Below are 15,799 nucleotides of genomic sequence, written 5' to 3'. Positions count from 1 at the left end.
CACCGACTGATTTTCCTTAGTGATGCACTTGAAAATCTCTTGATTAAGGCAAAGATACGAATAATGAATGTGCTGAATTTAATTCTAAACCATTTGAGAATATCGATGTCAGCTGAATTAATCATTAAGCAATGTACAGATGATCAACTTACCGTTTAATTCAGTATATCCATCAAATTTAAAATGTCAGTGATCCAAAAAGTTCTCGCTTCGAAAATCGCGACTTCCGGATAGCGTACAGAATAGTATCTACACTGTGACTAAACTCCAAAACATATAAATGAACTAAAATTAAAAAACATACTAGACTAACAAAGGCCAGAGGCTCCTGACTTGGGACAGGCGCAAAAATGCGGCGGGGTTAAACATGTTTTATGAGATCTCAAACCTCCCCCTATACTTCTTGTATGGGGGGAGGGTTGATGCGTAACTTAAATAACAAATGTTTAAAATTATCACATGACTTAATTTTATATTTTAGCCTGTCCTCTGTTTTTTTCTGTTTTGAATATACCATAAATGACAACACTTTCGTAATTATGCTTTTTAGTTTTGTTTATTAATTTTATGACATTTGAGTGATTAGTCGTCCACTCAGTCGGATCGCTCAGAATATATATTTAATATGCCACTGGAAATTAAACAGCTATCCATCATCATCAACTCAGTCGATGCACATAATGTATGTATACCTATATGACTACTTTAAATAAAATCAACTTACTTACGGAAAATTAATGGAATAACTGAACATGCTATATATATGGACTTTGCAAATGTTTGCACCTGTCCTAAGTCAGGAATCTGATGTACTGTAGTTGTCGTCTGTTTATGTAGTTCATACGTGTTTCTCGTTTCTCGTTTTTATATAGATTAGACCGTTGGCTTTCCCGTTTGAATGGTTTTACACTAGTAGTTTTTGGGGCCCTTTATAGCTTGCTGTTCGGTGTGAGCCAATGCTCCGTGTTGAAGGCCGTACCTTGACCTATAATGGTTTACTTTTATAAATTGTTACGTGGATGGAGAGTTGTCTCATTGGCACTCATACCACATCTTCCTATATCTATTTTCAAGTTTAAGTTACATATACACTCACATAAATTTGAAGAAAAAAACTAAAGCAAAGGAATTGTGCGTGTATTTGTTGTTCATCATCTCAAAGTAACCGAAAGAGGCCTTTACACACAGGCTTCCTGTTTATGTTATTGTTGTTACTTGTGACCCGTGGTTTCAAGTTATATTTTTGAAAGACCATGGTTTCTGGATATCCATGGTTAATCCCCTTACCGTTTTCTTCTAGATATAATTCAAATGGGTCATGGTAAAATTACTTATAGTCCTGCTCAGTGCAGTGAGTGGTCCTAGTTATTTGCTACAATTGCTTAACATACCTTTTTTTTATCAAAAGACTTTACGCATCTGTATATGTTTCTACAGACTAAGCCTAAGTATCAGCATTGAAGTTGTGATTACTTGTACCATGGACGTATTATCAAGCTATAGTCCCTAAATCCCATGTATAAAATCACTGTTATCCAGTATATTAATTCGGAATTTGTGCAATTTTCTTGTTTCTGTGTTATAAGAGGCGGTTTCAGGGTCTGAAGAAGGGGTGTGTAATCATTGTACATAATGGTAAAAAGTATTGCCTATCGTAATCATTACAGTCAGTATGATAGTTGTGTGAAAGGACGAATGAAAGTAGTTAAATTGTATATCTCAGTATTTGTTATGATTTATATGTCTGTCTTTTGGCCCTGTGATTAGGTTAAGAATTTGAATTTGTGACGAATCGATTTTTTTTCGACGAATTTCCAATCAAAAGGGGTTGAACGTTTTCTATGACCACCATTCAAAAGTAATTCATGACAAGTAATCAGCAAAAAGGAAGATGTAAACCTAAACAGTACACCTTCTAAAATTAAAATATTCAGGAAAAGAACTTGCATGCACAGTAAATTGAAAATTATCCAATCCAGACCAATATCTGTTGGTCCAAGTTTAAAGGTGCATTAATTATCTGTCAAATTCACGTTCACCGATTTGACTAAACTTTTCATATTTTATTTCCAACTAAAAGTCAAAAAAGAAATTATTAACAATGCATGGAATCGTTATAAAGTATCAGTATTTCGTGTGTATTTTAGAATATAGACGCATGCATCTAATTAACAGTCAGGATTCACTCTGTCAAAATTATCTCCCATGCATTACGCCAGTTCATTTTTACGATTGTAAAAATGGAAGCCATTGTAGGGATGACGCGCTGCCAATTTAGCTCTTGAAAACCGATAAATTTATCCACATAGCACCATTACGATCCTTGTATGCCAGTTGTATTTTAAAAGACAAATGTATCTACTAGCTAATGAGCATCAGTTAATGTACTTGTCTACATTCAGTCAACTTAACTCTATTGTCTGATCGGTTGGCAGGTGGAATTTTCGAAAATTCATAAACATCTAAAAAAATTCTAATTCAATATTTCGTGGAAGGGCAGACTAAAAATTTTAGTGGTTGAAGACTATAAACCCTAGATATCACACACAAAAAATGAAGTTTTTTCGAAGATATGCATTTTTAAGATCCAACTTAAAAGTCTGTCGTCAAGTATTTTTAGTAAAAATTTGCTATTCGAACACACCTATTCTGTTTCTGTGATTCTTTAGAAAGGTATTTCACTTGACCCATATATTTCATTTTTTTAGTACTGTGTATTTTCAATGTTATAGAATAAGAATAAGAATATTTTATTTCCAATTAAAGGGCCCTATAAAGAGCTTTCATCACATTACATACAAGTACATAAGATTAGACATAAATTAGAGACATATAAGAAAACAACATCGTTTAATACTATTAAAAAATGCTATAAAAGGCCAGGACAGAACCAGATAATACAATTCACATCTTTGAAATACACCATTCAAAATCATATACCACTCAAAATATGTGTATTTGTGGCTAATTTGATTGTCAAATCAGGATCGGACTATGCATACATTGGTGAATCATTTGGACATCTTCCTGCATTTCTGGATTTCTTATTTACACCTAGTACATATTTCATAAATTTGATATGTGATTTTTCAGATGTATCATTTGAAAACACCTTTTCTAAAATATCTTGATCATTTTTCTTACATGTTGGATCTTATAGTCAACCTGTAGCCTTGGTATATAAAAATGATAGAATCTGAAGCGAGATGATGTATCAAATACTTTTGCTTTTTACGTTTTCAAGACAAAATATTCAACTCAAACACGCCCTAACATAAAAAGGTGCACTCGATTTTCTCTTTTCGATGCAATTGTTTCCCATTTTTTGGAATTATTTCTTGAGTCACATAATGGAAGGACAGAAGCGAAAATGAAGGAACAAATAGATTGATATGTTCTCTGTCCGTGGTATTTTTATTTTTTAAATTGGAGGTTATGCATTTTTTAGATCCAACTGAATAGACACCCATGTCGTGGACTTGATATCTAATTGTTCTGCTTAATTATGTAATAGATAAATTGAAAACTTATGCAAATGGTGTTTTTATGATAAAATACTTCGTAATTTAGCCGAAAACTGTAAATTTTTTTTGTTTCTATTAACTTCTTCGATTCTTTTGTGATATTTCAACTGGGTTTCCGCCTGATTAACCATCGAGACAACCTATACGACAAATGCCGATGTAAACATAAATAGAAATAAACAGACAAGCACGTGCAATTCTGAATGACGATTTTTCTAGGTCTGCTTGACGTATGTTTTGTCAAAGATTAGATACTATGTAAATCATCTTTGTATTTGTATAAAAATGATTTTTTTAAAGGGGGTCATTCAGTCAACGAAATGGTTCTCTCCAACGACATTTTTAACCGGATTTCCAAAAGAAAATATCGGTTATTGGTTTGGTGATGTACGACGGGCGGATGGCTGCCAAACAGTGTCCGTGCAATAACTTGAAAACGCTTGACGAAAGCTTTTCAAATTTAGATATGCTCTTTCCTGTGACAAAATGAAAGTCTAGATCGATTTTCACAATTTTGGCTTTTATCGTTGTTGAGTCGTAGACCTGTAAGTAGCTAAAGTGATACTTAAAGCGTTGTCCGTGCAATAACTTTAAAACGCTTTGGCGGCGAAATCTTTAAAAGTTTTTAGATATGTTATTTCCTGTGACTAAAAGAAGATCAACTTCGATTTCCACGATTTTAGCTTTTATCGTTGTTGAGTTGTAGACCTTTAAGTAGCGAAAAGTGATACTTAGAGCGTTGTCCGTGCAATATCTTCAAAACGCTTTGACGAAATGATTTTAAAAATTTAGATATGTTGTTTCCTGTGACTAAAAGAAGGTCAAGTTCGAATTTCATGATCATTCTTCCATCGGCCATGCATATATTACAAGACAAAAACCGTTTGAAAGTGGGTTTCTGGAAGGTTAACTAAGTGACCAGAAGATTCTATGGATTTCATATCAAATAAAGCTATAATCTCATAATCTCATAAACATATTTCTTTCATTACCGACTTCATGATTTCTTCATATACCCACCCCCTGCTGAACAAATGTGTGTGTACTTATATACTCTCTTAAATTCAAATATTTATATTTCTCTTATGATAAATAGGTCAAGATTGATTTTGTTCTTTCCATTTCTGAACCCTACAAAAAATCTTTTTTTTTATTTGATCCTGTTTGGGGTTCAGATTTGCAAATATCATTTTCATGCAAGAAAATCCGGTTTGCTGTCAATCTGACAGCCTTTTGTTCGATGTTGACATTGGTTTTTTTCCAATAACTGAACACGTTTAGCACATACGTTACCATCTTCGCTAGCCAAGGGTTACGATCCACTTCCCTGAGAGGAGGGAAGTGGATCGTAACCCTTGGCTAGCGAAGATGATACGTTACCCACCTCCAGATAAGTTTTTGTTAGCTTATTATGACAAAACGACAAAACGGAACCGAACCATGACTGCTAATACGGATATATTATTCCAATTTCATACCTGCTCAATTTTCAAAATTTCCAGGGGGTGGGGGTTGAGCGCAAGATAACCCAATATAATGCTTCTCTTATATTGTCATAAATGTTTTTAATCTGATCTAATCTACTACTCTATTGTTTGAATGAGTATGTATGTGCTTAAATACCCTTTTTAACTTATTTGAATACAAGTTTTGAGGTGTTCAGTTTATATAATCAGGGAAATATTATATAGTCAATATAATACTTCCATGATATAATAAAGAATTTCAAACTTGATGCATGTCAACACTTCTCATTGGGGATTTCCCCCTAAATCGTTGCGGCAGGTCTGTTTTCATCGTCCCGCTTTTTCAGGTTTACACCAAACAAACAAATCCTAATTTTTATATTAACAGTTTATGCCTATTTCTGTGACCTAGGATTTGTTAAGTATATCTACTGTATACAAATCCTTCTTGTGACCATAGATTTGTATAGTTAGATCCTCAGAGACATATATATGTCTCTGGTTTAGACTATATTCCTATATTGTTGTGACTAAAAAAATATAAATTCTTGAAAAATGTGATATAATTTTCCTCATTTTCAATTATTATATTTCTTAATTAGTTTGCTTCTTTTTTCTTCTTTTTTGGTTTGTGTGTGTTACAAGCTTGTTTACCACTTCTTGATGATGCAATGTATTCATGAATGAATAAAGGCAATGTGCGTAAATGGTAGTAAAACTAACCTACTTTGTTTGATTGGATAATAGTAGGACAGATCACGTGACGTCAACAAACATACACAGGAAGCATGTTTTCTCGATAGTTTCATCATCGTCCCGCGCTATGTGGTGATCGACGACCAAATACTTCATGTGGATGATAAAATTAGATAGAAACACAGCTTATCAGATATATCGAAGAACTTAGGAGTTTTATTTTTTGTCTGTTAGTGTTTTGCTCACCAAGAGTTAACAAGTGAATGTTGTTATCGTATATAAATTAACTACACGTGTTAACAAAACCAACATGACAAAAACCAGTAATCTTGTGAATGGAACTCGATCGTCTGTTTCAGACTCGTCGAGTGATTCAGGCAGTGCTATTAAATTGAAAAAAGAACTTGGACTACACAATGGAGTGGCAATCATTGTTGGTGTAATTATAGGAAGTGGGATTTTCATATCACCCAAAGGAGTTCTACTTGAATCTGGTTCAGTTGGACTGTCGCTCATAGTTTGGCTCATTTGTGGACTAATTTCGTTAGTAGGGGCAATATGTTATGCAGAACTTGGTACAATGATTGTCAAATCAGGATCGGACTATGCATACATTGGTGAATCATTTGGACATCTTCCTGCATTTCTGTATTTGTGGGTAGCTCTCGTGGTAATTATCCCCTGCGGTAATGCCATAGGGGCCTTGACATTTGCAGCATATGTTTTGGAACCAGTGTTCCCATGTGATGGTGGACCCCCAGAGACAGCGATGAGATTATTAGCAGCTCTTTGCATTAGTAAGTATATCCATATGATTACACACATCTCAGCTTGATGTCCATCATGATCATCTGGGACTCCCAATGGGGGACTATTAAAAAATAGTCCCAGTGGCAGTGGTCACTAATCAAGCATCAAAAAGATACTGTGTATATATCAAAGGGCTGGGGTGTCTTCCTGTCTCATGTAGTTCACTTATCTCTATTATGAATTAATTTCTCATGTCATTGTCGAGCCTTCGACTTTTGTCGAAAAAGCGAGACATAGCGATCCTACATGTCGTCGGCGTCGGCGGCGTCCACAAATATTCACTCTGTGGTTAAAGTTTTTGAAATTTTAATAACTTTCTTAAACTATCCTGGATTTCTACCAAACTTGGACAGAAGCTTGTGTATGATCATAAGATTATATTCAAAAGTAAATTTTGTAAAAAAAAAATTCCATTTTTTCCGTATTTTACTGATAAATGGACTTAGTTTTTCTGCCAGGAAACATTACATTCACTCTGTGGTTAAAGTTTTTGAAATTTTAATAACTTTCTTAAACTATCCTGGATTTCTACCAAACTTGGACAGAAGCTTGTTTATGATCATAAGATTATATTCAAAAGCAAATTTTGTAAAAAAAAAAATCCATTTTTTCCGTATTTTACTTATAAATGGACTTAGTTTTTCTGCCAGGAAACATTACATTCACTCTGTGGTTAAAGTTTTTGAAATTTTAATAACTTTCTTAAACTATCCTGGATTTCTACCAAACTTGGACAGAAGCTTGTTTATGATCATAAGATTATATTCAAAAGCAAATTTTGTAAAAAAAAAAATCCGTTTTTTCCGTATTTTACTTATAAATGGACTTAGTTTTTCTGCCAGTTAACATTACATTCACTCTGTGGTTAAAGTTTTTAAAATTTTAACAACTTTCTTAAACTATCCTGGATTTGTGCCACACTTGGACAGAAGCTTGTTTATGATCAAAAGCTAGTATCTAGAAGGAAATTTTGATAAAATTTTGTTCCATTTTTTCCGTATTTTACTTATAAATGGACTTAGTTTTTCTTCCAGTCAACATTACATACAGTCTGCAGTTTAAGTTTTTAAAACATTTATTAGATTCATAAACTATCCTGGATTTTTACCAAACTTGGACAGAAGCTACTTACAATCAAAAGATAGTATAATAATATTTTTTTTTTTTTTTCCTCATTTTTGTTGAGCCTGAGATTAACAGCAAAAGTAGGCGAGACACTGGGTTCCGTGGAACCCTTACGAATTTTTTTAATTAAGGTTGCGTTTAACAAGAATTTTCAAATGTTTATTTTAATGAAGGATATAAATTTATTCTTCTTGTTTTATTTGAAAAAGTATTTGGATGAAATTGTTTGTAGATTGCAAATGTCAGAGTGCTAATTTTTTTGAAAGTTTATAAGAACAAAATTTAAAGAATCACAAGAGAGATATAATTTTAGCCTTCAATGTGATTTAAATGAATTGGAAGCCCATGTCTGTTCATTTACAATCTACATTTATATTTGTATGATCTTGTATCATGAGAATAAAAACATATATGTGGATATAATTCCAAATTAGACAATGTTAGACAATTCTGTTAAAAAGATAGACTGCAATAATCCTTTAATAACTGAACTTGTATATAAAGTTTGTTACTCCAATTATTGAAAAGTCTATTTTAAATATCCATCAATCATTTAAGAGTTAATGTACAAATACGTTTCAAATAAATGATTAATTCTAAAGATTTAAAAAAAAAAAGAATAAATGTCTTTAATGAGTTTTTTCCCAAAAAATGACTGGTTAATAAGTTTTTTTCCAAAAGAAGTATTCTTTTTTTATTAGTTTTAGAACTTGAGGATTTCTGTACTGTTATTGTATTGTACCTTTAAAAAAAAATGTTAAAAGTTTTTGTAAAAGACTACAATATTTTAAGGAATAGAGCTAATCTTGATCCTTCAATTTTGTCGAGCCTTCGACTTTAGTCGAAAAAGCGAGACATAGCGATCCTACATTCCGTCAGCGGCATCCACAAATATTCACTCTGTGGTTAAAGTTTTTGAAATTTTAATAACTTTCTTAAACTATCCTGGATTTCTACCAAACTTAGACAGAAGCTTGTTTATGATCATAAGATAGTATCCAGAAGTAAATTTTGTAAAAATAAAATTCCATTTTTTCTGTATTTTACTTATAAATGGACTTAGTTTTTCTGCTGGGAAATTTTACATTCACTCTGGTTAAAGTTTTTAAAATTTTAATAACTTTCCTAAACTATCCTGGGTTTCTACCAAACTTGGACAGAAGCTTGTTTATGATCATAAGATAGTATCCAGAAGTAAATTTTGTAAAAAAAAAAATCCATTTTTTCCTTATTTTACTTTTAAATGGACTTAGATTTTCTGCCAGGAAACAACACATTCACTCTGTGGTTAAAGTTTTTAAAATTTTAATAACTTTCTTATACTATTTTTGATTTGTACCAAACTTGGACAGAAGCTTGTTTATGATCAAAAGCTTGTATCTAGAAGGAAATTTTGTAAAAAAATAAATCTATTTTTTCCGTATTTTACTTTTAAATGGACTTAGATTTTCTGCCAGGAAACAACACATTCACTCTGTGGTTAAAGTTTTTAAAATTTTAATAACTTTCTTATACTATTTTGGATTTGAACCAAACTTGGACAGAAGCTTGTTTATGATCAAATGCTAGTATCTAGAAGGAAATTTTGTTTTCTTCCAGTTAACATCACATTCAGTCTGCAGTTAAAGTTTTTAAACATTTATTAGATTCATAAACTATCCTGGATTTTTACCAAACTTGGACAGAAGCTTCTTACAATCAAAAGATAGTATCAAGAGGAATATTTTTATTGATTACCTTCCTCATTTTTGTTGAGCCTGCGATTAACAGAAAAAGTAGGCAAGACACTGGGTTCCGCGGAACCCTTACAAATTTTTTAGCTCTACCCTCTTCTATCGAACCATGTTTATTTGAGTATTTTAAAGGTTCAACTTATTTTCTATTTAAAGTAAAATTAATGTATATTCCAAATATCACCTTTTTGTTACAGGAAGACGAAAGAAAAATTTTCAAGGGTGGAGCTTGTAAAGTAATTATTTTATCAGTCGGTGAATATCAATGAAGCCCCCCTTTTGAATTTTTTTTTTAAATTCCCTATTAATCTAATTACATGTAAGCCACCATCCTTCAAAATAAAAATCTAGGGAAAACACTGTAAAAAGGTAATGTAAAAATTGTAATTTCTTGACTTTTTATCTCTTTTTTTTCTTCAGCAATTCTCACCTACGTCAACTGTAAAAATGTGAAATCAGCAGCCTTAATTCAGGATATCTTCACAGCAACCAAAATCATTGCCCTCGTCATGATCATCATCATTGGTATTGTCTTTATGTTCAAAAGTAAGTAAAAATATCATTTACTTTTAGTTCCAAGATACATGTATGTCAGGAAAAAATGTCCTTTGAAAGAATGATGTAAAATGTCCTACAGTTTGTACCCTAAAAATGTAATTGCAGTTTTCAAACATAATTATTGAATTCTGATTTTTATACGACCGCAAAAAAATTTTGAGGTCGTATATTGGTATGACGTTGGCGTCGTCGTCGTCGTCGTCGTCCGGCGTCGTCGTCCGAATACACAATGGTTTTCGCACTCTAACTTTAGTTTAAGTGAATGGATCTCTATGAAATTTTACCATAAGGTTCAATACCACAATAGGAAGGTGGGGATTGATTTTAGGGGTTATGGTACCAACTGTTAAGGAATTAGGGGCCAAAAAGGGGCCGAAAATAAGCATTTTTGTAACTTCCAGTCATAACTTGTGTGTTAGCATATGGATCTCTTTGACATTGTACCACAAGATTCCATATCACAAAGGGTCTATGCTGGGATTGATTTTGGGGTTAATTGCCTCAAAATTTTAGGAATAAGGGGCCAAAAGGGGGCAAAAAACAAGCATTTTTCTAGTTTCATGACAATAACTTGTGTGTAAGTGTATGGATCTTTCTGAAATTTTACTACACGGTTCCATTTCACAAAGGGAAAGCTGGAATTGAGTGTTGTGGGGATAATTGCTCAAAACGTTTAGTAATAAGGGGCCTAAAAAGGGGTTTAAAATAAGCATTTTTTAGTTTCTAGACAATAACTTGTGTTCAAGTGTATGGAGACTCTCTAAAATTGTATTACAAGGTACCATACCACAAAGGCAAGGCTGTTATTGAGCTTGGTTTGGGGGGAAAGGGGGGTGGGGGGTGATGAATCATAAGGGGGGCGGGGGTCAAAAAAGGGGTAATTTTTTTTTTTCCTTTTTTTTTTTGTTTAAAATTTACATTTTAAGTTAGTTATTTTTTATCACGAAGAGAAAGTAGGAATTGAGTTTTGGGGTTAATTGCTCAAACATTTATGAATAAGGGGCCGAATATTGGTCGAAAATAAGGATTTTTTTAGTTTGCAACAAAAACTTGTGTTCAAGTGTATGGATCTCTGTGAAATTGTATTGCAATGTACCATACCACAAATTGAAGGTTGTGATTGAGGTGGGGGATGATGAATCAAAAGGGGGTTGAAAAAATGTGTGGGGGGTAGGATTTTTTTTTTTCCTTTTTTTTTCTTTAAAATTCTCCAATTAAAGATGGTTGTTTCAGATTTATATATGAAAGAAAATAATAATGATACGGTTATATATCATGAGGAACTGAAATTTAAAATTATGTATATTGGAAATTTAGGTTACATTGGAAAGTAATAATTGGCTTTGGGGGGGGGGGGGGGGGGGGGGGGGGGGTGGTTATGGCTCTAATGTTTAAGGAATAAGGGGAAAAAAGGTTAAAAAACAAGGGTTTCCATTTTAATAGACAAATAATTGAGTAAAGAACATTATTTAAAAGCAGTGTAAGGTTGGTAATTCAAACTCATTTAAATATCTCATCTACACTGCTTTTAAATTATGTAAATTGGAAATTTGCCAATAACTTTATTGTTAATAAATGCATTAGAAATTTGCCAACAATTTTAGTGTAATAAACTTCATTGGAAATTTGCCAATATAAAATTTTGCTGATGAAGGTTTTTTGTTTACCTTTAGCCTTGACTATGAAGTCATTTTCTATTTTTATAGCCTTATGATGTAGTTGAATTATTTAATACTTTTATGATGTGTTTAAATGGGGTTTTATCATGTTTATGGTTGCAAATTTATTGTTTTAGTATAATAAACTCCATTTAAAATTTGCCAATAAAAAAATTTTTGTTTATTTTTAGCTATGATTATGATGTCATTTTCTATTTTACTTTTATGGTTGCAAAGAAATTTTTATTTTTAGATATTACTGTTAAATGATGCTGATTAAGGTTTTTGCTATGTTTAGCCATGACTATGATGTCATTTTCTATTTTAATATCTGTTATGATGTATTTAAATGGGCTTTTATGGTTACAAAGGAATTTTATTTTTAGATATTACTATAAAATGTTGCTGATGCTGATTAAGGATTTTGTTTATTTTTAGCCATGACTATGATGTCATTTTCTATTTTAATACCTTTATGATGTAATTTCCATTTTTATACGACCGCAAAAATTGAAAATTTTTTGGTCGTATATTGGTATGACGTTGGCGTCGTCGTCGTCGTCGTCTGGCGTCGTCCGGCGTGGTCCGAAGACACATTGGTTTTCGCACTCTAACTTTAGTTTAAGTGAATGGATCTCCATGAAATTTTACCATAAGGTTCAATACCACGAAAGGAAGGTTGGGATTGATTTTGGGGGTTACGGTACCAACAGTTAAGGAATTAGGGGCCAAAAAGGGGCCAAAAATAAGCATTTTTGTAACTTCCAGACAATAACTTGTGTGTAAGTGTATGGATCTCTCTGACATTGTACCACAATGTTCCATATCACAAAGGGAAGGCTGTAATTGATTTTGGGGGTAATTGCCTCAAAATTTTAGGAATTAGGGGCCAAAAAAGGGGCAAAAAACAAGCATTTTTCTAGTTTCATGACAATAACTTGTGTGTAAGTGTTTGGATATTTCTGAAATTGTACTACAAGGTTCCATATCACAAAGGGAAAGCTGGAATTGAGTTTGTGGGTAATTGCCCGAAACGTTTAGGAATTGGGGGCCAAAAAGGGGCCAAAAATAAGCATTTTTCTAGTTTCCAGACAATAACTTGTGTTCAAGTGTATGGATCTCTCTGAAATTGTACTGCAAGGTACCATACCACAAAGGGAAGGCTGGGATTGAGTTTGGGGGTGATGAATCATAAGGGGGTTCAAAAAATTTGGGGGGGGGGGATTTCTTTTTTTTTCTTTTTTTTCTTTTTTTTTTCTTTTAAAATTTTCCATTTTAAGTTGGTTATTTCTGATTAATATTTAAAAGCAAATAATAATGATATGGTAGGAGATACACACCAAACAGGATGTGTAAATTATTATGTAATAAGTATTGTGCAATAGCAAGAAATTTTCAATTGCACAGTATTGCACAATTGCAAGAAATCTTCAATTGCACAGTATTGCGCAATAGCAAGAAATCTTCAATTGCACAGTATTGCGCAATAGCAAGAAATATCCAATAGCACAATATTGCGCAATAGCAAGAAATTGTCAATTGTACAGTATTGCACAATAGCAAGAAATTTTCAATTGCACAGTATTGTGCAAAAGAAGATACTTCGTATAAATTGCTAATTTCTTGATCAATTTCAATGGGGTTTTATTCTTGAATTCTTGGGGTTCTTTAATATGCTGAATCTAACCGTGTATTAAGTTTTTGGATTTTGGGCCCCGTTTTTAAATTGGTCCACATTGAGGTCCAAAGTGTCCAAAATTTAACTTTGTTTAATTTCATCAAAAATTGAATTATTGGGGTTCTTTGATATGCCGAATCTAACCGTGTATTTAGATTCTTAATTTTTGGTTCCGTTTTCAAATTGGTCTACATTAAGGTCAAAAGGGTCAAAAATTAAACTTAGTTTGATTTTAACAAAAATTGAATTTTTAGGGTTCTTTGATATGCTGAATCTAAACATGTATTTAGATTTTTGATTATGGGCCCAGTTTTCAAGTTGGTCCAAATCGGGGTCCAAAATTAAACTTTGTTTGATTTCAACAAAAATTGAATATATGGGGTTCTTTGATATGCTGAATCTAACCATGTATTTAGATTTTTGATTTTTGGGCCCCGTTATCAACTTTGTCCACATTGAGGTCAAAAGGGTCCAAAATTAAACTTTGTTTGATTTCTTCAAAAATTGAATTATTGGGGTTCTTTGATATGCTGAATCTAACCATGTATTTAGATTTTTTATTTGTGAACCCGCTATCAAATTGGTTCATATTGAGGTCAAAAGGGTCCAAAATTAAACTTTGTTTGATTTCATCAAAAATTGAATTATTGGGGTTCTTTGATATGCCGAATCTAACCGTGTATTTAGATTCTTAATTTTTGGTTCCGTTTTCAAATTGGTCTACATTAAGGTCAAAAGGGTCCAAAATTAAACTTAGTTTGATTTCAACAAAAATTGAATATATGGGGTTCTTTGATATGCTGAATCTAACCATGTATTTAGATTTTTGATTTTTGGGCCCCGTTATCAACTTTGTCCACATTGAGGTCAAAAGGGTCCAAAATTAAACTTTGATTGATTTCATCAAAAATTGAATTCTTGGGGTTCTTTGATATGCTGAATCTAACCATGTATTTAGATTTTTTATTTGTGGACCCGCTATCAAATTGGTTCATATTGAGGTCAAAAGGGTCCAAAATTAAACTTTGTTTGATTTCATCAAAAATTGAATTATTGGGGTTCTTTGATATGCCAAATCTAACCATGTATTTAGATTTTTAATTTTGGGTCCCATTTTTAAATTGGTCTACATTAAGGTCCAACGGGTCCAAAATTAAACTTAGTTTGATTTTAACAAAAATTGAATTCTTGGGGTTCTTTGATATGCTGAATCTAAACATGTGTTTAGATTTTGGATTATGGGCCCAGTTTTCAAGTTGGTCCAAGTTGGAGTCCAAAATTAAACTTTGTTTGATTTCAACAAAAATTGAATATATGGGGTTCTTTGATATGCTGAATCTAAACATGTATTTAGATTTTAGATTTTTGGCCCAGTTTTCAAGTTGGTCCAAATTGGGGTACAAAATTAAACTTTGTTTGATTTCAACAAAAATTGAATATATGGGGTTCTTTGATATGCTGAATCTTACCATGTATTTAGATTTTTTATTTGTGGGCCCGCTATCAAATTGGTTCATATTGAGGTCAAAAGGGTCCAAAATTAAACTTTGTTTGATTTCATCGAAAATTGAATTATTGGGGTTCTTTGATATGCCAAATCTAACCGTGTATTTAGATTTTTAATTTTGGGTCCCGTTTTTTAAATTGGTCTACATTAAGGTCCAAAGGGTCCAAAATTAAACTTAGTTTGATTTCATCAAAAATTGAATTATTGGGGTTCTTTGATATGCTGAATTTAAACATGTGTTTAGATTTTTGATTATGGGACCAGTTTTCAAGTTTGTCCAAGTTGGGGTCCAAAATTAAACTTTGTTTGATTTCAACAAAAATTGAATATATGGGGTTCTTTGATATGCTGAATCTAAACATGTATTTAGATTTTAGATTTTTGGCCCAGTTTTCAAGTTGGTCCAAGTTGGGGTCCAAAATTAAACTTTGTTTGATTTCAACAAAAATTGAATATATGGGGTTCTTTGATATGCTGAATCTTACCATGTATTTAGATTTTTTATTTTGTGGGCCCGCTATAAAATTGGTTCATATTGAGGTCAAAAGGGTCCAAAATTAAACTTTGTTTGATTTCGTCAAAAATTGAATTATTGGGGTTCTTTGATATGCCAAATCTAACCGTGTTTTTAGATTTTTAATTTTGGGTCCCGTTTTTTAAATTGGTCTACATTAAGGTCCAATGGGTCCAAAATTAAAATTAGTTTGATTTTAACAAAAATTGAATTCTTGGGGTACTTTGATATGCTGAATCTAAACATGTGTTTAGATTTTTGATTATGGGACCAGTTTTCAAGTTTGTCCAAGTTGGAGTCCAAAATTAAACTTTGTTCGATTTCAACAAAAATTGAATATATGGGGTTCTTTGATATGCTGAATCTAACCATGTATTTTGATTTTGGACATTGGACCATAATAGGTAAATTAAAAAAATTGAAGTTCTTAGACCACATTCTTTCTGTGTCAGAAACCTATGCTGTGTCAAATATTTAATCACAATCCAAATTCAGAGCTGTATCAAGCTTGAATGTTGTGTCCATACTTG

At 32.3% G+C, this 15,799-nt stretch overlaps 1 protein-coding gene across 1 annotated transcript in view; it reads left to right on the top strand.

Moving 5' to 3' along the window:
• Positions 1–5,741: 5,741 nt before the first annotated feature.
• Positions 5,742–15,799, top strand: part of LOC127701424 (large neutral amino acids transporter small subunit 2-like) — a 48,821-nt gene continuing 38,763 nt past the window's right edge. The window contains exons 1-2 of the mRNA XM_052205299.1: positions 5,742–6,483; positions 9,775–9,900. Of these exons, the coding sequence (XP_052061259.1) occupies positions 5,997–6,483; positions 9,775–9,900 (613 nt within the window). The 5' untranslated portion in view covers positions 5,742–5,996. The remainder of the gene's footprint in view (positions 6,484–9,774; positions 9,901–15,799) is intronic.

Source organism: Mytilus californianus, unplaced genomic scaffold (assembly GCF_021869535.1).
Source record: "Mytilus californianus isolate M0D057914Y unplaced genomic scaffold, xbMytCali1.0.p SCAF_5, whole genome shotgun sequence".
NCBI lineage: Eukaryota > Metazoa > Mollusca > Bivalvia > Mytilida > Mytilidae > Mytilus > Mytilus californianus.
The sequence above is the reverse complement of the archived record's forward strand: the minus strand, read 5'-3'. Positions and strand labels throughout refer to the sequence as shown.